The sequence below is a fragment of the Coregonus lavaretus genome (genome assembly GCF_964263955.1).
Source record: "Coregonus lavaretus genome assembly, chromosome: 21".
NCBI lineage: Eukaryota > Metazoa > Chordata > Actinopteri > Salmoniformes > Salmonidae > Coregonus > Coregonus lavaretus.
Window position 1 is genome coordinate 21,513,388 of NC_140008.1, and position 22,708 is coordinate 21,536,095.

The 22,708-nt window shown below is 43.7% G+C and overlaps 1 protein-coding gene across 4 annotated transcripts in view; it reads right to left on the reverse strand.

Annotated features, from left to right (window-relative positions):
* LOC311148882 (leucine-rich repeat-containing protein 7-like) overlaps positions 1 to 22,708 on the reverse strand; it is a gene marked incomplete at its 3' end in the record, with an annotated part of 87,683 nt that overhangs the window by 20,395 nt on the left and 44,580 nt on the right. For 3 of the 4 annotated variants that reach the window (XM_084185891.1, XM_084185890.1, XM_084185892.1), the window contains 9 exons: positions 22,287 to 22,402; positions 21,294 to 21,363; positions 21,061 to 21,160; positions 16,006 to 16,130; positions 15,732 to 15,920; positions 15,421 to 15,555; positions 7,897 to 7,983; positions 3,292 to 3,403; positions 762 to 945 (listed from right to left, as the gene is read on the reverse strand). In XM_084185891.1, coding sequence (XP_084042017.1) covers positions 762 to 945; positions 3,292 to 3,403; positions 7,897 to 7,983; positions 15,421 to 15,555; positions 15,732 to 15,920; positions 16,006 to 16,130; positions 21,061 to 21,160; positions 21,294 to 21,363; positions 22,287 to 22,402 — 1,118 coding nt within the window. The remainder of the gene's footprint in view (positions 1 to 761; positions 946 to 3,291; positions 3,404 to 7,896; positions 7,984 to 15,420; positions 15,556 to 15,731; positions 15,921 to 16,005; positions 16,131 to 21,060; positions 21,161 to 21,293; positions 21,364 to 22,286; positions 22,403 to 22,708) is intronic. The other variant, XM_084185893.1, reaches the window with a different exon arrangement.

A 22,708-nucleotide genomic window follows, 5' to 3' on the forward strand; every position in this document is an offset into this window, starting at 1 on the left:
CATAGAGGTCTGAAAGTATCAGTAGAAGTCAACTATAATTGTATCCACAGATAAAAAAAATAGAAGTATTTTTCAGTGAGACCTCCATCTGTAGAATTTCAGCCAGGATTCAGTTGGAAAAAATAACAATGCTCTCGGAAGTTCTGGCACGGACTGACTAAAACAGTTTCAAGAGCCCCAATGGTAGTGTTTCAGCTGCATTTCAATGAAGAAGAGAGTGGAGAGGAACTGTCCCTCTGACCTTGGCTGGGCTGACAGACAGACAGACAGACAGACAGACAGACAGACAGACAGACAGACAGACAGACAGACAGACAGACAGACAGGGAAAGCGAAAGAGAGGAAAGAGACAGCGAGAGAGATGTGCTACGCTCTGTCAGTCTTATGGAGATGTATGTTAATGAGAGATGTAAAAGAGACTTGGTGCACCACTCTCTTCCCTCACACAGCTGCTTGACAGCTGGAGTTCCACCTCCTGTTCACCCAGGTGCCCTACACAACACCCCTCTGTCTCAGGAAACCAACAGGTGGAATCGATGCCTGCTGGACGACATATTGACACAGTACAGAACAGTACTGGAAATGACCCAGCTAGCAAGCACTTATCAGACCACAGGTGGCTGTGAGACCACTGAGCCTCTGATTTTGCTGATGGCGGACCGATTCCGATCCTAGGTCACCGTAAGTTTGTTATCAGGCGAGTGTCTAGTCTCTGGTTCAGTGTGGGACTGTATATTGAGAGTCAGTGAGCCACTACCCACCTGTTGGTCCAGTGTTGTTGAGGCACTCCTCCATCCTTCCCAGCAGCCTGCAGGGTGGCCACATTCCCCGGGGGGTTGGAGGAGCCAGAAGAACCCTGGGACGGAGAGTAGTCTGAGTAGGTGGCTGACGAGCCACTGTTGTTCAGGCAATGCATCTTATCTGGGTCTGACTCATCTATAGATTCTGACAGGGGAGTGGGAGAGAAAAGCATTGGTATGTCTCTGATGATAGCTACCTGTGAAATTAATCTGAATAGGGGCTTAAGGGAACATCTCATTTTCAAAAGGTCACTGCTCATGTTTCCACTTAAAATGTGGGTTAAAGCTGGGGGGCAAAAGCTACTGGAGAGAATTGGATGCCTTTTCTCCTCAATCCAAAAGCGAGACATTATGTAATAAATTGCAATTAATATGCTTTATACCATACCTCATTAGGATACAACACTCCCCAAGGATATTATATAATAATTGTGCATTGCAGGACTATGTTTTGTAATCTCACAGGAGGAAACACACATGCATTTAGAAATAACAATAGCAAACATAGGATTTTTCACTGGAGAGCTTAGAAAGCTTGAGGCTTTTTCATGTCAGAACAGGATTAGAGCAGAGAGTAGGTATTTTTACTGATAGAGGGTCAGCCTCCCACTGATTGAGATATCAGCACAAATAGCCTGTAACAACTAGTCAATCAGCTTACTCTGGTTTATCAGTGTGAGATAGAAAATACAGTTTGAAAGTATGGCCTCAGGATATACATACTGGCTTTAAGACATACACTACTAGTCAAAAGTTTGGACTCATCTACTCATTCAAGGGTTTTTCTTTATTTAACTTTTTTTTTTACATTGTAGAATAATAGTGAAGACATCAAAACTATGAAATAACACATATGGAATCATGTAGTAAACAAAAAAGTGTTAAACAAATTATTCAAATAGCCACCCTTGGCCTTCATGACAGCTTTGCACACTCTTGGCATTCTCTCAACCAGCTTCATGAGGTAGTCACCTGGAATGCAAAGTTAATTTGTGGAATGTATTTCCTTCTTAATCCATTTGAGCCAATCAGTTGTGTTGTGACAAGGTAGGGGGGGTATACAGAAGATAGCGCTATTTGGTAAAAGACCAAGTCCATATTATGACAAGAACAGCTCAAATAAGCAAAGAGAAACGACAGTCCATCATTACTTTAGGACATGAAGGTCAGTCAATACGGAACATTTCAAGAACTTTGAAAGTTTCCTCAAGTGCAGCCGCAAAAACCATCGAGCGCTATGATGAAACTGGCTCTCATGAGGACCGCCACAGGAATGGAAGACCCAGAGTTACCTCTGCTGCAGAGGATAAGTTTATTAGAGTTACCAGCCTCAGAAATTGCAGCCCAAATAAATGCTTCACAGAGTTCAAGTAACAGACACATCTCAACATAAACTGTTCAGAGGGGACTGTGTGAATCAGGCCTTCATGGTCAAATTGCTGCAAATAAATCACTACTACAGGACACCAATAAGAAGAAGAGACCTGCTTGGGCCAAGAAACACGAGCAATGGACATTAGACCGGTGGAAATGTGTCCTTTGGTCTGGAGTCCAAATTTAAGATTTTTAGTTCCAACCGCCGTGTCTTTTTGAGACGCGGTGTGGGTGAATGGACGATCTCCGCATGTGTAGTTCCCACCATAAAGCATGGAGGAGGAGGTGTTATTGTAAGGGGGTGCTTTGCTGGTGACACTGTCTGTGATTTATTTAGAATTCAAGTCACACTTAACCAGCATGTCTACCACAGCATTCTGCAGCGATACGCCATCCCATCTGGTTTGGGCTTAGTGGGACTATCATTTGTTTTTCAACAGGACAATGACCAAACACACCTCCAGGCTGTGTAAGGGCTATTTGACCAAGAAGGAGAGTGATGGAGTGCTGCATCAGATGACCTGGCCCCCACAATCCCCCGACCTCAACACAATTGAGATGGTTTGGGATGAGTCGGACGGCAGAGTGAAGGAAAAGCAGCAAACAAGTGCTCAGCATATGTGGGAACTCCTTCAAGACTGTTGGAAAAGCATTCCAGGTGAAGCTGGTGGAGAGAATGCCAAGAGTTTGCAAAGATGTCATCAAGGCAAAGCGTGGCTATTTGAAGAATCTCAAATATAAAATATATTTTGATTTTATTAACACTTTTTTGATTACTACATTATTCCATAAGTGTTATTTCATAGTTTTGATGTCTTCACTATTATTCTACAATGTAAACAATAGTAAAAAATAAAGAGAAACCCTTGAATGAGTAGGTGTGTCCAAACTTTTGACTGGTACTGTATATACTGTATAGTGTAGTTATTATAATTGAAGCATACTGTAACAGCTCTTCATCAACTGTCAAAGTTGACCATAACTGCTCTAACATCACTAATAGGCACATTTATAGTGTTCTGATAGGGGATCAGAGAACAGTGATTGCATATCCTTAAATTGTATTGGTCGTGTTTGTACTGAATTAGAATACCAGCGACAAAAGTTTAGGGCCTACCTTTCTTGTCTTTTCCTAGTAATACAACTTTTGGTTTGTACATGGGCGGTTCCACCAGGGTGGGCCTCATATCAGAGATACGGATGTCATTCGGAGAGCCGCCCATAGAATCCTGAGAAAAAATAATGTGTTATTACACCATCGTTATTTCTGAACAAAAGACAGAAACACAAAACACATATACATACAAAACTTCTTTAACAGCTTCACCAACTTAACTCCACAATCTTGGTGAGGTTCCTGAGGCAGGAGCTAACTAAAGGACACAAATATAATACATAACTGTTCATTATTGTACTGCTTATATATACTGCACTCATAGTGTCTACAGTAACTGATATATTTTCTCTATTTCTCAGTGATGTGGGGTCCACTGGAGCATGTCCTATCTGTGACTTCCTGCTATTACCAGCCCAGGTTGCCTGGCGATCCCCAGGAACCACATCCCAAGAACACACAGCAGTCTCACTGACATATCTGTATCTCACTCCATTTCCTGTCTCCTCTGTCCTCCCTCATGTTTTCCTAGCCAGTTTCCATTTTTACAATGCAAATAAGTGGTGCTAGTCTGAAAAGAGGCTGCAACAATTTCCAATACTCATGCGGTATATGTTTTAAAACCTATAATTTCATGAGAAATACAATCATATCCATGATGGGGCTACTATGAGGGTTTAGCATGTTCAGTGCAGAAGTTACAGTGGCTTGCGAAAGTATTCACCCCCCTTGGCATTTTTCCTATTTTGTTGCCTTACAACCTGGAATTAAAATGGATTTTTTGGGGGGGGTTCGTATCATTTGATTTACACAACATGCCTACCCTTTGAAGATGCAAAATAATTTTTTTTGTGAAACAAACAAGAAATAAGACAAAAAAACAGAAAACATGAGCGTGCACAACTATTCACCCCCCCAGAGTCAATACTTTGTAGAGCCACCTTTTGCAGCAATTAGAGCTGCAGGTCTCTTGGGGTATGTCTCTATAAGCTTGGCATATCTAGCCACTGGGATTTATGCCCATTCTTCAAGGCAAAACTGCTCCAGCTCCTTCAAGTTAGATGGGTTCCGCTGGTGTACAGCAATCTTTAAGCCATACCACAGATTCTCAATTGGATTGAGGTCTGGGCTTTGACTAGGCCATTCCAAGACATTTAAATGTTTCCCCTTAAACCACTCGAGTGTTGCTTTAGCAGTATGCTTAGGGTCATTGTCCTGCTGGAAGGTGAACCTCCGTCCCAGTCTCAAATCTCTGGAAGACTGAAACAGGTTTCCCTCAAAAACTTCCCTGTATTTAGCGCCATCCATCATTCCTTCAATTCTGACCAGTTTCCCAGTCCCAGCCGATGAAAAACATCCCCACAGCATGATGCTGCCACCACCATGCTTCACTGTGGGGATGGTGTTCTCGGGGTGATGAGAGGTGTTGGGTTTGCGCCAGACATAGCGTTTTACTTGATGGCCAAAAAGCTCAATTTTAGTCTCATCTGACCAGAGTATCTTCTTCCATATGTTCTGGGAGTCTCCCACATGCCTTTTGGCGAACACCAAACGTGTTTGCTTATTTTTTTCTTTAAGCAATCGCTTTTTTGTGGCCACTCTTCTGTAAAGCCCAGCTCTGTGGAGTGTACGGCTTAAAGTGGTCCTATGGACAGATACTCCAATCTCCGCTGTGGAACTTTGCAGCTCCTTCAGGGTTATCTTTGGTCTCTTTGTTGACTCTCTGATTAATGCCCTCCTTGCCTGGTCCGTGAGTTTTGGTGGGCGGCCCTCTCTTGGCAGGTTTGTTGTGGTGCCATATTCTTTCCATTTTTTAAGAATGGATTTAATGGTGCTCCGTTGGATGTTAAAAGTTTTGGATATTTTTTTATAACCAAACCCTGATCTGTACTTCTCCACAACTTTGTCCCTGACCTGTTTGGAGAGCTCCTTGGTCTTCATGGTGCCACTTGCTTGGTGGTGCCCCTTGCTTAGTGGTGTTGCAGACTCTGGGGCCTTTCAGAACAGGTGTATATACAGTTGAAGTCGGAAGTTTACATACACCTTAGTCAAATACATTTAAACTCAGTTTTTCACAATTCCTGACATTTAATCCTAGTAAAAATTCCCTGTCTTAGGTCAGTTAGGATCACCACTTTATTTTAAGAATGTGAAATGTCAGAATAATAGTAGAGAGAATGATTTATTTCAGATTTTATTTATTTCATCACATTCCCAGTGGGTCAGAAGTTTACATACACTCAATTAGTATTTGGTAGCATTGCCTTTAAATTGTTTAACTTGAGTCAAACGTTTCGGGTAGCCTTCCACAAGCTTCCCACAATAAGTTGGGTGAATGTTGGCCCATTCCTCCTGACAGAGCTGGTGTAACTGAGTCAGGTTTGTAGGCCTCCTTGCTCGCACACGCTTTTTCAGTTCTGCCCACAAATGTTCTATAGGGTGAGGTCAGGGCTTTGTGATGGCCACTCCAATTCCTTGACTTTGTTGTCCTTAAGCCATTTTGCCACAACTTTGGAAGTATGCTTGGGGTCATTGTCCATTTGGAAACCCATTTGCGACCAAGCTTTAACTTCCTGACTGATGTCTTGAGATGTTGCTTCAATATATCCACATAAATTTCCTTCCTCATGATGCCATCTATTTTGTGAAGTGCACCAGTCCCTCCTGCAGCAAAGCACCCCCACAACATGATGCTACCACCCCCGTCCTTCACGGTTGGGATGGTGTTCTTTGGCTTGCAAGTAACCCCCTTTTTCCTCCAAACATAACGATGGTCATTATGGCCCAACAGTTCTATTTTTGTTTCATCAGACCAGAGAACATTTCTCAAAAAAGTACGATTTTTGTCCCCATGTGCAGTTGCAAACCGTAGTCTGGCTTTTTTATGGCGGTTTTGGAGCAGTGGCTTCTTCCTTGCTGAGCGGCCTTTCAGGTTATGTCGATATAGGACTTGTTTTACTGTGGATATAGATACTTTTGTACCTCTATCCTCCAGCATCTTCACAAGGTCCTTTGCTGTTGTTCTGAGATTGATTTGCACTTTTCGCACCAAAGTACGTTCATCTCTAGGATCCAGAACGCATCTCCTTCCTGAGCAGCATGACGGCTGCGTGGTCCCATGGTGTTTATACTTGCGTACTATTGTTTGTACAGATGAACGTGGTACCTTCAGGCGTTTGTAAATTGCTCCCAAGGATGAACCAGACTTGTGGAGGTCTACAATTTTCTTTCCGAGGTCTTGGCTGATTTCCTTTGATTTTCCCATGATGTCAAGCAAAGGGGCACTGAGTTTGAAGGTAGGCCTTGAAATACATCCACAGGTACAACTCCAATTGACTCAAATTATGTCAATTAGCCTATCAGAAGCTTCTAAAGCCATGACATAATTTTCTGGAATTTTCCAAGCTGTTTAAAGGCACAGTCAAGTTAGTGTATGTAAACTTCTGACCCACTGGAATTGTGATACAGTGAATTATAAGTTAAATAATCTGTCAGTAAACAATTGTTGAAAAATTACTTGTGTCATGCACAAAGTAGATGTCCTAACCGACTTGTCAAAACTATAGTTCGTTAACAAGTAATTTGTGGAGTGGTTAAAAAACTAGTTTTAATGACTCCAACCTAAGTGTATGTAAACTTCCGACTTCAACTGTATACTGAGATCATATGACAGATCATGTGACACTTAGATTGCACACAGGTGGACTTTATTTAACTAATTATGTGACTTCTGCAGGTAATTGGTTGCACCAGATATTATTTGTGGGCTTCATAGCAAATGGGGTGAATACATATGCACGCACCACTTTTCCGTTAGTTATTTTTTTCATTTCACTTCACCAATTTGGACTATTTTGTATATGTCCATTACATGAAATCCAAATAAAAATCAATTTAAATTACAGGTTGTAATGCAACAAAATAGGAAAAACGCCAAGGGGGATGAATACTTTTGCAAGGCACTGTCCATGACACGCAACGATGCTGTCGTGTAACTGTTGCATTCAAAGCTCAATTTGATATGTATACCTCCGTTCCATGTATTCAAAGTGATTCAGTATATTGTGACAGCTGCACCGTTTTCTGCTTTGGGTAAAAATGCCACCTTAAATCACTCCCAAGGCTATGTTTCCATATTTGACCAGCACCTTCTCTGTTCCTGTGAGTAATTGATAAGGCAGGCTTGATGCTTTGGCCACGTCTCAGAGGAATTCTTGATTAACTCCAAACAAACAGCTGTGAAGAGACTGTAGTGTGTGATGCCAATAAGTGCTGGAGTTAGCCTTGGCACTGGCAGTCTACTGCCCATTTGCACACAAAACAAACATCTATATAAGCTATACTACAGTATACTGTATAAGCTGAGTCTTACCTGTCATGATGCACAGACTTTGCATGAAACAATTCAAGGCCAGCTGTAGTACTGTACATTATATACATTACATATCAACAGTTTCATTGTTCATTCATCTTTGCAATAGAGAGTGTGGCAGTTAGCTTTCTTTCATCCTTCCAGACTTTGTCAGGGTGCAAAGAGGCAATGTGAAGTCACGCCAGCGGAGCCGTGGTTGAGCAGACTGTCTAATGTCTGATCTCACAGCCACTTACTATGAGGCAGAAACAGGAAGAAGCTGTAACGGCCGATGACGTATTCTCTGGCTGTGGCAGCTTGGGAACGACGCGATGTAAAGAAATCTAAGCAAACAAACAAACAAACACACACACATACAAACAAATAAAAAATGGAGAGGAAGTTCTCACGGTTCTACAAAAAAAAGTATGTGTGAGGTAAAGAAGCATGGGTTATGGCATCAGCACCCCCACCCCTCCATCCCCCACCCAGTGCCCCAGTTCTTGTTGCATCACCATGGCACCCAAGGGTCTCTTTTCCTGGAGCTTTGCGGGGGGAGACAGCATGAGGCAATCCAAAGCAGTAATGGACACAAGTGCACAGGACATTGCTGCTCTGTCAAAGCACTTCACAGAGAGGTAGAGATATAGCAGAGTTTGCCAAGCATAGGAGGACCTTCCAGCTATAATGAAAATAAGCCGTTTCTAGCTGACACCTTGGAACCTACTTCCACTGGAAAAGGGATTCTAGATGTTATTTCATCTTACAGGTAAAAAATACATTTACAAAAATCTACATATCATCTTAACTTAAATCTATGCTATGTTAAAAGGACTAACAACCAGCATAAGTGCATTTACACCCGTGATGTAATTGTCCCAAACCCTGGGCTCATATATTTATTTGAATTTTATTTCACCTTTATTTTGACATGGAGTCAATGCTGAGACCAAGGTCTCTTTTCAAGATGACCCCATATGCACAATAAAATACACGTTATTATACACACTAATAGACAAAAAGCAAAACACAATCATAAAAAACAGACACATTATTCAGTAAAAAGGTCTGAAATGCCATAGAGGCACCAATAGTGTACTGTAGATCATTCCACACATAAGGTGCAAGGAAATTAAAAAGGCTGACTGACCTAACTTTCTAGACACCAAAGGAGTTTCCAGAGTTAACCAAACCAGGTTTCATAACTTGTCATTTAAAATCTTAACAGTGATGTTAGGTAAGTCGGAAGTTTGTGGAGCAGGGCTTTGTAAACAAAAAGAGTGTAATGATGTGATCTACGTGACTTCAAAACCTTTTATTAAAGAATACAGTGATGACTAATATAACTGTCTCCTGTGATAAAACAAAGGCCGCTATGAAAAACGGCATCCAGGGGTTTAAGAGTAGAGGCAGCTGCACTTTGATAAATAGTATCACCATAATCACCAACAGGTAGAAAGGTTGACTGCACAATCTGCTTCCTGCTGACTAGAGAGAGACCAGATCTGTTTCTGTAAAAAAAAGCTTCTTAACAAGCTCAGTCGTTTGTTTTTTAAACGATATATCATTGTTAATCCAAATACCAAGGTATTTGTATGTAAGGACTCGTTCGATTATAGAACCATCCGATGAGTAAAGATGTAATCCATCTGAGACAATCTTACGAAAACTTGAAAACAACATGTATTTAGATTTGCCCGTATTAAGTATGAGTTTTAAATAAGTAAGGGCTTCCTGCACAAGTGCAAAATCTGACTGTAGCCTTGTCACAGCCAGGTCAGCAGTCGGGGCAATTGCATACATAATAGTATCATCCGCATATAGATTAAAATAAAAAAACAAAAACAGATTGACCAATAGCATTTATATAAATAGTGAAAAGAACAGGTCATAGTATCGACCTCTGCGGAACACCTTTATGTAATTCAAGAAATTCGGACTTAACACCATCAATAACGATAGCCTGAGCTTAAAAAGAAATGCCAGTAAGAAGATACAAGATACACTACATATTGTATGACCTGTTTTATTCATCTCCAGATGCTGGCCACTTTGGGAACTCTGGGAACAGGCGTTTAGAGATCACCTATTCAGATCTATCCTCTGAATACAATTGACATTTAACACTGATCTTTGCTCTGTTTGTTCAACAGCCTCTGCTGTTCGTTGTGCAGTATTTTTCAAGACTTATCACAGCCAAAACTTCAGCACCAGGTCACCCCCTGGGGACTTGCAAATGCACTAATACTTAACATTTGAGTTATGACCGAGTTAACTTCCATTTTAGCCACAATATGATATTATGCTTGCCAAGATAATGCACCTTTTTGCACAATGTATAAAAAAAAACACTGAAAACAGCACCTCAGCAGACACTGACTCCTCTGAGAAGGACTCCTCTGACACTGACTCCTCTGCGTATTCAGAGAGAGAGCTAACGATTTAACAAAGACCCAGTTGAGGCCATCATGGGGGCTTTGAGGCTTCAAGATGAAAGGATCCTATGATCTCTGCAGGTTTTATTCACATCACCTCTAAAAAGCTGCTGAGCCACAGTTCCATGGCCCTGGATTTAATACATCGTCCTCTCAAACTCTGTCACACCTGGCCGTGAGTCAAAAACACTGAAACCTCCCACTGGGCAAAAACTGGTTGAATCAACGTTGTTTCCACGTCATTTCAACCAAAAAATGCAATGTGATGATGTTGAATCAAAAAGTAAATCAACGTATGGGAATTTATTCTTTTTTTCACTGACATTTGTACCTAAAGCCAATGACAGAGTGACATTTGTGACTCATTTCAGGAAACTAGGCCTTCACAGGAGAGGTATTGAACGTAAAAAAAAATTTTTTTTATCAAAATGTTAAATAACGAGCCTAGTTGGTTTAGCCACGGAAAAAGACAGGAACCTTCCCGCTAGCCATGATGGGCTGAGATAATGGATGGGCTGGACATGCTGAGAGATGAGTTTGGATTAGTCTACCATGTAGCACACTTCTATCTATAACATGAGCTGCTTAGTATATGTAGTTAATCCTTTTTCTAAAGTGGCTTTTTTGAAAGATGTCATGAAGAACTGTAAAAGTGTTGTTAATGCTCTCCACTTTCTGGAGGACCGAGTTTTGAAATCAGTGGAATGCCCGGTGGAAGCAGAGTATGATAGCTAAGGAGATAGAGAAAATTCAGGCGTTTGATTGCAAATGCGGAGGGAGTCGAAAAGAGAACACAGAAGGCTGTTATATAAAACACCTGTCTCTGGATTACATATTAAAACTTAGGGCAACCATGGCATCCGTGACAGTGAGGGAGAAGCGTTCATCCATGTTACAGGAGTGGGTCGCAGTTCCGGAGCGACCCACTAGGTGTCATCCTCCGACAACCATTGGCACCTCCTCACTCACAGTCGGGACTAATTATCTGCCTATTGGTGTCACCTGTGGCTATCTGATTCAACTGTGTATTTATGCCCTCACTTCCTTGTGTTCCCTTGCTCAGTTTTCTCTGCTAGTTCCTTGATGTCAAGCAGTACGTATCAGTGTCGGATCACGTGAAGGAGTTACATGTCCTCAAGAAGTGTTCTCCCTGTGTCATTGTGTTTTTCCAGTCAGAGTTAGTATTTCGTATTGTTTGTTTTTTGGAGACCTATGTGCTCCTCATTTGTTTTCGTGTATAGACCGTTGTTTTGTATCCTGGCTTTTGGACCCCCAGTAAAGATCCTTGTTTCACCATCTTTGCCTACTGCCTACTGTCTATCCTGCACCGCACCTGGGTCACACCTCACACCAACCCTTACATATCCATGTATACAGGTAAGATAGTCTATATAGCTACATTTTCAGATATTGTACGTTTCTAATTTTGTCAGAAAGTTGTTTTCATTGCAAGTTAAAGCTAGCTAGCTAACGTTAGCTGGCTCTATGGCTGGCTCGCTAGCTAACGTTACGTGCATGATCTGTGTAGTAATATTATTCGTATCTCAGCACCATTTGCATTGCTAGTAATAGCCTAATGTTAGCTAGCTAGCTAACATTGAACCTAGCTAGTTGATTAAATCAAATCAAATCAAATTTTATTGGCCACATGCGCCGAATACAACAGGTGCAGACATGACAGTGAAATTCTTACTTACAGCCCTTAACCAACAGTGCATTTATTTTTAATAAAAAAGTAGAATAAAACAACAAAAAAGTGTTGAGAAAAAAAGAGCAGAAGTCAAATAAAATAACAGTAGTGATGATATATATACAAGGGGGTACTGGTGCAGAGTCAATGTGCGGGGGCACCGGCTAGTTGAGGTAGTTTAAGTAATATGTACATGTGGGTAGAGTTAAAGTGACTATGCATAAATAATTAACAGAGTAGCAGCAGCGTAAAAAGATGGGGTGGGGGGGCAGTGCAAATAGTCCAGGTAGCCATGATTAGCTGTTCAGGAGTCTTATGGCTTGGGGGTAGAAGCTGTTGAGAAGTCTTTTGGACCTAGACTTGGCACTCCGGTACCGCTTGCCGTGCGGTAGCAAAGAGAACAGTCTATGACTAGGGTGGCTGGAGTATTTGACAATTTTGAGGGCCTTCCTTTGACACCGCCTGGTATAGAGGTCCTGGATGGCAGGAAGCTTGGCCCCAGTGATGTACTGGGCCATACGCACTACCCTCTGTAGTGCCTTGCGGTCGGAGGCCAAGCAGTTGCCATACCAGGCGGTGATGCAACCAGTCAGGATGCTCTCGATGGTGCAGCTGTAGAATCTTTTGAGGATCTGAGGACCCATGCCAAATCTTCTCAGTCTCCTGAGGGGGAATAGGCTTTGTCGTGCCCTCTTCACGACTGTCTTGGTGTGTTTGAACCATGATAGTTCGTTGGTAATGTGGACACCAAGGAACTTGAAGCTCTCAACCTGTTCCACTACAGCCCTGTCGATGAGAATGGGGGCGTGCTCAGTCCTCTTTTTTTTCCTGTAGTCCACAATCATCTCCTTTGTCTTGGTCACGTTGAGAGAGAGTTTGTTATCCTGGCACCACACGGCCAGGTCTCTGACCTCCTCCCTATAGGCTGTCTCATCGTTGTCTGTGATCAGGCCTACTACCACTGTTGTGTCGTCGGCAAACTTAATGATGGTGTTGCAGTCATGGGTGAACAGGGAGTACAGGAGGGGACTGAGCACGCACCCCTGAGGGGCCCCCGTGTTGAGGATCAGTGTGGCAGATGTGTTGTTACCTACCCTTACCACCTGGGGGCGGCCCGTCAGGAAGTCCAGGATCCAGTTGCAGAGGGAGGTGTTTAGTCCCATGATCCTTAGCTTAGTGATGATCTTTGAGGGCACTATGGTGTTGAATGCTGAGCTGTAGTCAGTGAATAGCATTCTCACGTAGGTGTTCCTCTTGTCCAGGTGGGAAAGGGCAGTGTGGAGTGCAATAGAGATTGCATCATCTGTGGCTCTGTTGGGGCGGTATGCAAATTGAGTGGGTCTAGGGTTTCTGGGATAATGGTGTTGATGTGAGCCATGACCAGCCTTTCAAAGCACTTCATGGCTACAGACGTCAGTGCTACGGGTCGGTAGTCATTTAGGCAGGTTATCTTAGAGTCCTTGGGCACGGGGACTATGGTGGTCTGCTTGAAACATGTTGGTATTACAGACTCAGTCAGGGACATGTTGAAAATGTCAGTGAAGACACATGCTCGGAGTATACGTCCTGGTAATCCGTCTGGCCTTGCGGCCTTGTGAATGTTGACCTGCTTAAAAGTCTTACTCACATCGGCTACGGAGAGCGTGATCACATAGTCATCTGGAACAGCTGGTGCTCTCATGCATGCTTCAGCGTTGCTTGCCTCGAAGCGAGCATAGAAGTGGTTTAGTTCGTCTGGAAGTCTTGTGTCACTGGGCAGCTCGCAGCTGTGCTTCCCTTTGTAGTCTGTAATAGTTTTCGAGCCCTGCCACATCCGACGAGCGTCAGAGCCGGTGTAGTACGATTCAATCTTAGTCCTGTATTGACTCTTTGCCTGTTTGATGGTTCGTCGGAGGGCATAGCGGTATTTCTTATAAGCGTCCGGGTTAGAGTCCCGCTCCTTGAAAGCGGCAGCTCCACCCTTTAGCTCAGTGCGGATGTTTCCTGTAATCCATGGCTTCTGGTTGGGGTATGTACGTACGGTCACTGTGGGGACGACATCATCGATGCACTTATTGATTAAGCCAGTGACTGATGTGGTGTACTCCATGATGTGAAGAACAACATGACCTGCACCAAAGTCAAATTAGGATATAACGTTAGGCCAACGAGAATGTGTCCAAGTTCTAAAATTCTCCGGTAGAATGCACTGCTTTCATTAACAAGCTAGAAACTAACCGAAACATTGTTTAGAAAGTTGCTTTTAGTTGCCTGGTTTTCTAGATTGACATATCCTAAATTCATTTTTAAACGGATGGGTTTATTGGTGTTAAAATACACCAATTATGCTATTTTGGACCACCAGGCTGCTGATGTCATGTGTTTATAATTTTTCATAATGACAACGACAAGTTTGATGTCGGACGACAATAGAATGTTTATGATGTCACCGCGACAACTGTATACAGACATGTCGATAGACGTAGTATAAACCAGCCTTTAGTCTTGAAATCTTTGGTTGTATGCTACCGTACTCACTGTTTAGAACATGGCCTCACATGTGAATCCTTATGGAGATGGGTGGGGCTAAGGCTTAAGAGGGTGTGAACAATGCTGAATGGGTGTAGACAAAGAAGAGCTCTCCAGTAGGTGTACCAAAACTTTCAAGGGCCATTTTCTCAAAAGTGGGGTTACAAGTTTCTCAACTTTCAAAGCAGAATTACTTTCCCATTGTTCCTCAACTGTAGTGTACGATATACCATTTTTTATTTAAAAAATTACCCCCTTTTTCTCCCAATTTCTTGATTACGATCTTGTCTTATCGCTGCAACTCCCCAACAGGCTCGGGAGAGGCGAAGGTCGAGTCATGCGTCCTCTGAAACATGACCCGCCAAGCCACGCTTCTTAACACCCGCTCGCTTAACCCGGAAGCCAGCCGCACCAATTTGTCAGAGGAAACACCGTCCAACTGATGACCGAAGTTAGCCTGCAGGCGCCCGGCATGCCACAAGGAGTCGCTAGAGCGCGATGAACCAAGTAAAGCCCCCCCGGCCAAACCCTCCCCTAACCGATGCTGGGCCAATTGTGCGCCGCCCTATGGGACTCCCGGTCACGGCCAGTAACGACACAAACCCCAGGCTGTAGTGACACTGCAACATTGTGATGCAGTGCCTTAGACCGCTGCGCCACTTGGGAGGCTCTGATATACAATTTTCTCTACTTTTATCCAATGTAAAAAACACAATTTCAAATGTTGCTTCATAAGACCGAATCAAGCTGGTCGGTCACATTTTTGGTTGATTTCGAGTTGAATTCACATTTGATGACAACTGACGTCTGCGCCCAGTGGGCTGAGACTAAATTAATCTATATCTTTCGAAATGACCTCAGTTCTGTCAATGAAATTCAGTTTCCACACGCTCAATACAAATGGTCTCACCTCTACCTGAACTCACACGTTGAAACATTAGAGGCAACTGAGGACAACTAAATCTGACATAATGGCCTGAGAGGACCTTGAGGCTGCAGTGTAAACATTCATGTCATTACTCCCTCCCTCATAGTGCCCAATACAAGCTGTTGTTTTGTTTTGTTTTCCTGGTGTTACAAGAGCGTAATAAGCACTACAAACTTCTTAATAACATGTCCACAAAGAGATAAAGAGATTGCTCCTGTACCTCTGAGCTCTCAGTCAGATCCTCCTTGTCCTTGCGCTTTGGGATGTCAATGGCAGAGTTGTGGATTATGCCCTGCTCTGCCATCTGAGTCTTGTTGAACTCTCTTTCTCTCTCTTTCATCTCTCTCTCCATCACCTGGAACAGAACACTCTGAGTGACTGATTGACACATTTCTATCCCATTCAGCCAAAAAGGATTATGTATAATCTTTGCATTTGTTTTTGTATATGAGCGTGTGAGAGAGAGAGAAAGAGAGAGAGTGTGGTGGTATGTGTGGGTCTCTGGGTCTGTAGTGTGACCTGGTCTGTTACCTCTTTGGGGGGCATGGGCCAGGGGGGCTCATACTGTTCTTGTTTTCGTGACTCCATGTTGGTACCAGAGGAGTTAATACCAGTGCTGAGGGGATGCTGGTTCTTGCCCACCATGTTCTGCACTGACTTCACCATGCTCTTCAGATCCTCTGGGTACGGTGTAGGGTAGCGCTTCAGATTAATCTCAACCTGGACAGAGAGGAGGGGCAAAATGAGCGGGAATAACAAAATAAAAACAGTGAGAAATGGAGCTCAACAGAAAGTCCTGTGAAACCTTGACTTTTCCAGAGTTGTCCTCCTCCTCCTTCTTCTCCTCGAACTCGAAGGCTACAGTCATCCTCTGCTGGCGCTGCTCCTCCCATAAGGTGGGGTTAAAGCTATCACTGTCTGACTGGTAGTCTACAGAGGACGGGCAGAGAGACAGGGAGGTGTCACTGACTTATTGTGCACTGGTCTCACACTGATGCGATTCTGACATGCTCACTTCACCACCTGCATAGAGTGCACTGGCACATAACCTAACCATCTGACAACTCCCTCAAGTGGAACCACAGAATGGATCCCTGAGTAAATGTACACCATGAGTCTATCTGACCCTCAAAGTAGAGGTCTTCACGGGTCCAACAGACCTGAAATTCCGAGATCCGACCCGGGACCCAAGCGGCTACGGCTCCTAAACTCTGACTTTTGTTTTGGATCTGGGTCGGGTCTGATATAATTCCCACGGGTTTCAGGTATGTGCAATTAAAATGGATTTACTGACTGGACCAAATTGGACCAGTCCTCTGTTAATTTAATGTGTGTGAGGTGATGAGAACTGCACAAGCTTGTAATCTGTGTCAGCCAATTGCAAATTGTATAGTTTATGTCCAGCTGAAAATGCTTCCGGCTGCTCACCTCACGTGCGCCTGCTGCTGAGGAGAGAGAGAGAGAGAGAGTGAAAGGAGTCTTGGCCTAGGTTACTGTAGATTTTTCATTTAAGTAAAACGAAAGTTAGAGGAGAAAGAGTATAGTGAAAAGAAGCCGACAAGCGGAATGTCCTCAGGGACAAGTTTCCATATTGTAGTGGACAAAGATGAGTAGAACGTTGGCACGGCCAAATGGACTGTGTGCTATTCAGTTTGATGGAATTTTCTAACTTATTTTCATATTTTTTATAAATTAGTTGTATCATTATTATGATTGTATATAATTATATTATTGGAGGCCTATTTAAGAATCGAAACAAGTTATTTAAATATGCAAAAAGTGGTTTTGTTTCATTTTGTTGAGACATTTTCATTGGCTAAATTAAGTTTGAACTGTCTTTTAAATTTTGTGCTCCGTATTTAGTTAATAATAATATAATAATATGCCATTTAGCAGACGCTTTTATCCAAAGCGACTTACAGTCATGTGCGCATACATTTTTACGTATGGGTGGTCCCGGGACCGAACCCACTACCCTGGCGTTACAAGTGCCATGCTCTACCAATTGAGCTACAGAGAACCACCCACGGATTGGTTAAAAGTAGGCCTGTTGTAAAATAAATAGCGTTAGGCTATTGCTGTCATTTGTTGGGTAGGCCTATGGTAGGCACTCGCCTTTGTTGGTAATTGCTGCAATATAAGCCTGTTCAAAACTTTTGTGAAGGTTTAAACCAGTTCTTTAAATATGCAACAAGTGTTTTGTTTCATATTGTTGAGCCATTTTCTTTGGCCAAATTAAGTTCCAACTGTAATGTTGTGTTTGCCACAATATAATAGAATTAACGGTCTAGGGCTACTCACACTTAAAGCATGAAAAGGAAAAACCAAAGAGGGCGAGATGCAAACTTAATTTAATGCCGCAATATAATAACCTGTTCGTATTTTCCCTATAAACAATGACTTTACTTACTTTGGATATTACCCTGGTTTGGTGTGGTATGCCTATTATTTGGCTTACAGTGAGGGAAAAAAGTATTTGATCCCCTGCTGATTTTGTACGTTTGCCCACTGACAAAGAAATGATCAGTCTACAATTTTAATGGTAGGTTTATTTGAACAGTGAGAGACAGAATAATAACAAAAAAATCCAGAAAAACACATGTCAAAAATGTTATAAATTGATTTGCATTTTAATGAGGGAAATACGTATTTGACCCCCTCTCAATCAGAAAGATTTATGGCTCACAGGTGTCTTTTATACAGGTAACGAGCTGAGATTAAGTGTACACTCTTAAAGGGAGTGCTCCTAATCTCAGCTTGTTACCTGTATAAAAGACACCTGTCAACAGAAGCAATCAATCAATCAGATTCCAAACTCTCCACCATGGCCAAGACCAAAGAGCTCTCCAAGGATGTCAGGGTCAAGATTGTAGACGTATACAAGGCTGGAATGGGCTACAAGACAGCTTGGTGAGAAGGTGACAACAGTTGGTGCGATTATTCGCAAATGGAATAAACACAAAATAACTGTCAATCTCCCTCGGCCTGGGGCTCCATGCAAGATCTCACCTCGTGGAGTTGCAATGATCATGAGAACGGTGAGGAATCAGCCCAGAACTACACGGGAGGATCTTGTCAATGATCTCAAGGCAGCTGGGACCATAGTCACCAAGAAAACAATTGGTAACACACTACGCCGTGAAGGACTGAAATCCTGCAGCGCCCGCAAGGTCCCCCTGCTCAAGAAAGCATATATACATGCCCGTCTGAAGTTTGCCAATGAACATCTGAATGATTCAGAGGAGAACTGGGTGAAAGTGTTGTGGTCAGATGAGACCAAAATCGAGCTCTTTGGCATCAACTCAACTCGCCATGTTTGGAGGATGTCACGGAATCAGCCGAGGCTGCTCCTCCTCCTTGCTCGGGCAGGCTTCGGCGTTCGTCGTCCCCGGAGTACTAGCTGCTTATGGAACGTCTGGGGGTCTCGATTAGCCTTACCTCAGGTTTTCACCCCGAGAGTAATGGGCAGGTGGAGAGAGTGAACCAGGATGTGGGTAGGTTTCTGAGGTCGTATTGCCAGGACCGGCAAGAGGAGTGGTCGGGATATATTCCCTGGGCAGAGATAGCCCAAAACTCACTCCGCCATTCGTCCACTAACCTTACGCCTTTCCAGTGTGTGCTAGGTTATCAGCTGGTTCTGGCACCTTGGCATCAGAGCCAGACCAAAGCCCCTGCGGTGGACGAGTGGTTTCGGCGCTCGGAAGAAACTTGGAATGCTGCGCATGTCCATCTGCAGCGGGCTATCAGGCGGCAAAAGGCTGCAGTGAGGCTCCGGTGTATGCACCGGGAGATCGGGTCTGGCTCTCGACCCGAAACCTGCCCCTTCGCCTGCCCTGCCGGAAGCTGGGTCGGCGGTTTGTGGGGCCATTTAAAGTCCTGAGGAGACTGAATGAGGTATGCTATAGGTTACAACTGCCCATTAATTACTGCATTCACCCCTCGTTCCATGTGTCTCTCCTCAGGCCGGTAGTGGCTGGTCCACTCCAGGAGAGTGAGGTACGAGAGGCTCCTCCGCCCCCGTTGGACATCGAGGGGGCTCCGGTGTACTCAGTCCGTTCCATCTTGGATTCGAGGCGTCGGACGGGGGGCCTGCAGTATCTCGTGGAGTGGGAGGGGTACAGTCCGGAGGAACGGTGCTGGGTCCCCAGGAGGGACATCCTAGATCCCTCCATGTTGAGGGACTTCCACCGGAGTCATCCGACTCGCCCTGCTCCGCGTCCTCCTGGCCGTCCACGAGGCCGGGGTCGGCGCACGGCTGGAGCCGCGCGTCAAGGGGGGGGGGGGGGGTACTGTCACGGAATTAGCCGAGGCTGCTCCTCCTCCTTGCTCGGGCAGGCTTCGGCGTTCGTCGTCCCCGGGGTACTAGCTGCCACCGATCTATGTTTCTGTGTTTGACTTGTTTTGTCTTGATTGTGTAAACCAGTTTCCTATTATGTTGTATTTTATTCCCTATTTAACCCTCTGTCGTTCATTGTGTGTTGTGTGTGATTGTTCTTGTCATTTTCGGCAGTTGCTAGTGTGCGGGTATTTCCCCTCCCTGTTTGGAGGTTGTTTTGTATTTATGGTTACTTTGTTAGTAAAGTATCGTTTCCAGTAGCTCGGTGTCCTGCGTTTGACTTCACCTACCACATTCACGTCGCACTTTGACAGAGGAGGAGAAATGCTGCCTATGACCCCAAAAACACCATCCCCACCGTCAAACATGGAGGTGGAAACATTATGCTTTGGGGGTGTTTTTCTGCTAAGGGGACAGGACAACTTCACCACATCAAAGGGACGATGGACGGGGCCATGTACCGTCAAATCTTGGGTGAGAACCTCCTTCCCTCAGCCAGGGCATTGATAATGGGTCGTGGATGGATATTCCAGCATGACAATGACCCAAAACACACGGCCAAGGCAACAAAGGAGTGGCTCAAGAAGAAGCACATTAAGGTCCTGGAGTGGCCTAGCCAGTCTCCAGACCTTAATCCCATAGAAAATCTGTGGAGGGAGCTGAAGGTTCGAGTTGCCAAACGTCAGCCTCGAAACCTTAATGACATGGAGAAGATCTGCAAAGAGGAGTGGGACAAAATCCCTCCTGAGATGTGTGCAAACCTGGTGGCCAACTACAAGAAACGTCTGACCTCTGTGATTGCCATATCTCTATCTTTCTCTCAGTTGCTCTAGGGCTAGACCTAAGCTTCTCCTCCTTTCTATAATTTTTTAAAAGATTAATATCATAGAGTGTACGCCTAGACCTATAGGCCTAAATGCATGCAATGCCCTGATGCATTTAGCGCTTAAATCTCCAACAGCTGAACCGTGAAGTGGACAATTATTGTTTTAGGAAAAAAAGGACTATCAAGTTTTTAACATGCTACACATCGAACAGTTTTTTGTCATTTGTTAGAGGTTTCTTTCTCTCTCTCTTTGGATCTGAGCGAGTCTCTCGGATCCGAACCAGCACGGGTCTGTTTGGGTCTGTTTTTCCACAGGCCTTTTCGGAATGGGTCTGACTGTCCTCGGGTCCATTCATCCACAACTTTTTGGACCCGTGAAGACCTCTACCTCAAAAGGTAGTTTAGTGACATGTGCTCTGCACACGTACTACTATAGTATGAAAATGTATGCACTCACTAACTGTAAGTCGCTCTGGATAAGAGCGTCTGCTAAATGACTAAAATGTAAATGTATACATTACTATAATGGATAACAGTGTATATCAAGCACCATTAATCAATTGTAGATACATATCCATAACACCTTAGCCATCACTAAATCACACATGCATAGTAGTACTACATCCACTTTGAGGGAATAGTTGGCTGTGAGGATTTTCCCACATGTCAGCATGTGTTACATGTCATTTCTACCTCACCCTCATCATGTCGTGGTTGCTGAGGGAACATGTAGTTGGTGAGGACCCTCTGCTTGGTCTCTGGATGGGCCTCTGTCTGGAGGGGGATCAGGGCCTTGGACTGCACACAGCACACATTCACACATCATTAACTCTTCAAGTACCACTGATACACAGGTTATACATCATTCTAATTTATTAGTAAATGTAAAGTAATTTCTTCCCAACAAAACAACACATAAGATCATATTTACCTGATTGTCTGATAGCCAAAGAGCAGCAAGATCTTTTAGTTTTGTAAAAGTGAATGGAAGGTTCTTTAATCTGTGTAAGGGGGAAGAAGACGGAATGGGAGTAAGAATGCATATCATCTCATTGAGTACATGTTTATTTTTATCAAAATTCAAAGGTTATTTCATTTGCGATTTAAAAATGAGAAGTGATTATGTGGAAACAATTCAGACAAGTGGCTTGAGCTCAACTTCACATCATTCTCCACAGAGAGTGTGAAAGGCATATTGTGTTCAAGGACACAGATCATCATATAGTCCCCTGTGAAAAGCCAAGACTATTCCTCTGCCAAGGAACAATCACAGCCTGCCTGCCTCTGATTGACTGACACCCACCACACAGGACAGTTAACCAACACACAAAGGGGAAAAAGCCAGTTACCGTGGCAACATGCTCAGTGAACTTCGCTTTGACAACAGAAATCTGTCAGTGGGAGACAGTGTTGTGGGCTACCGTAGGTATAACGAAGTAGGGTTGGGGTGACTGCATCCTCGTTCTGAGGCAGCCTATGTGGTTGAGTGCTTAGCTCTGTGGTGTGTGGTGCTGCGTGTGGACGCAGGTCTGCCTAATGGGTGCCGTGTGTTCAGTAATAGTATGGTTTAATTACCTTGGATCCAGTTAATCACTGGCAGAGCAACCAAACATCTCATAAAGAACTTAATTAGCCCGGGCAGGGGAAGTGCTTTCTAATGCTGTGCAGCTATCTTAATGTGCCAGTAGCAAAATAATAACCACTAGTTTATATAAACTCCTCAGAATAATGTCCCATTCCACCTACGCTCTATGTAAATAAATAGACACATAACACAAGCCTATTAAGCTGCTTCCTTATCAATGAGAGTATGAAGAACATATGGATTCACTGTGTGCGTGTGTGTGTGGTCTGTGTGTGTGTGTGTGTGTGTGTGTGTGTGTGGTGTGTGCTATGTATGCATAGCAGAGCAATCAGTAGTAACCTATTGTCGCTTAAATTGAGAACATGTAGCTTGGTCATCTGCCCAATCTCGTCAGGTAGAAACTCCAGCTTATTGGAGCGCAACGACATGACTGTCACATTCTTACAGTTCCCAATCTGCAACAAAAGGGAGGCAAGCATACATTTCAGTGATCACTTTCCATCTTCCATGCACCAAACCATATCAATTACATAACCAAATGCATTGTGTGTGTGTGAGAGTGTACAGTGGGGTCTGGAATTATTGGATCCCTTGATAAAGATGAGCAAAAAAAGAGTATAAAATAAATAATACAAATAGTGAGATACAGTATGTATCCAAAAGCATGTGGACACACCTTCAAATTAGAGGCTTCGGCTATTTCAGCCACACTCGTTGCTGACAGGTGTATAAAATCGAGTACACTGCCATGCAATCTCCAT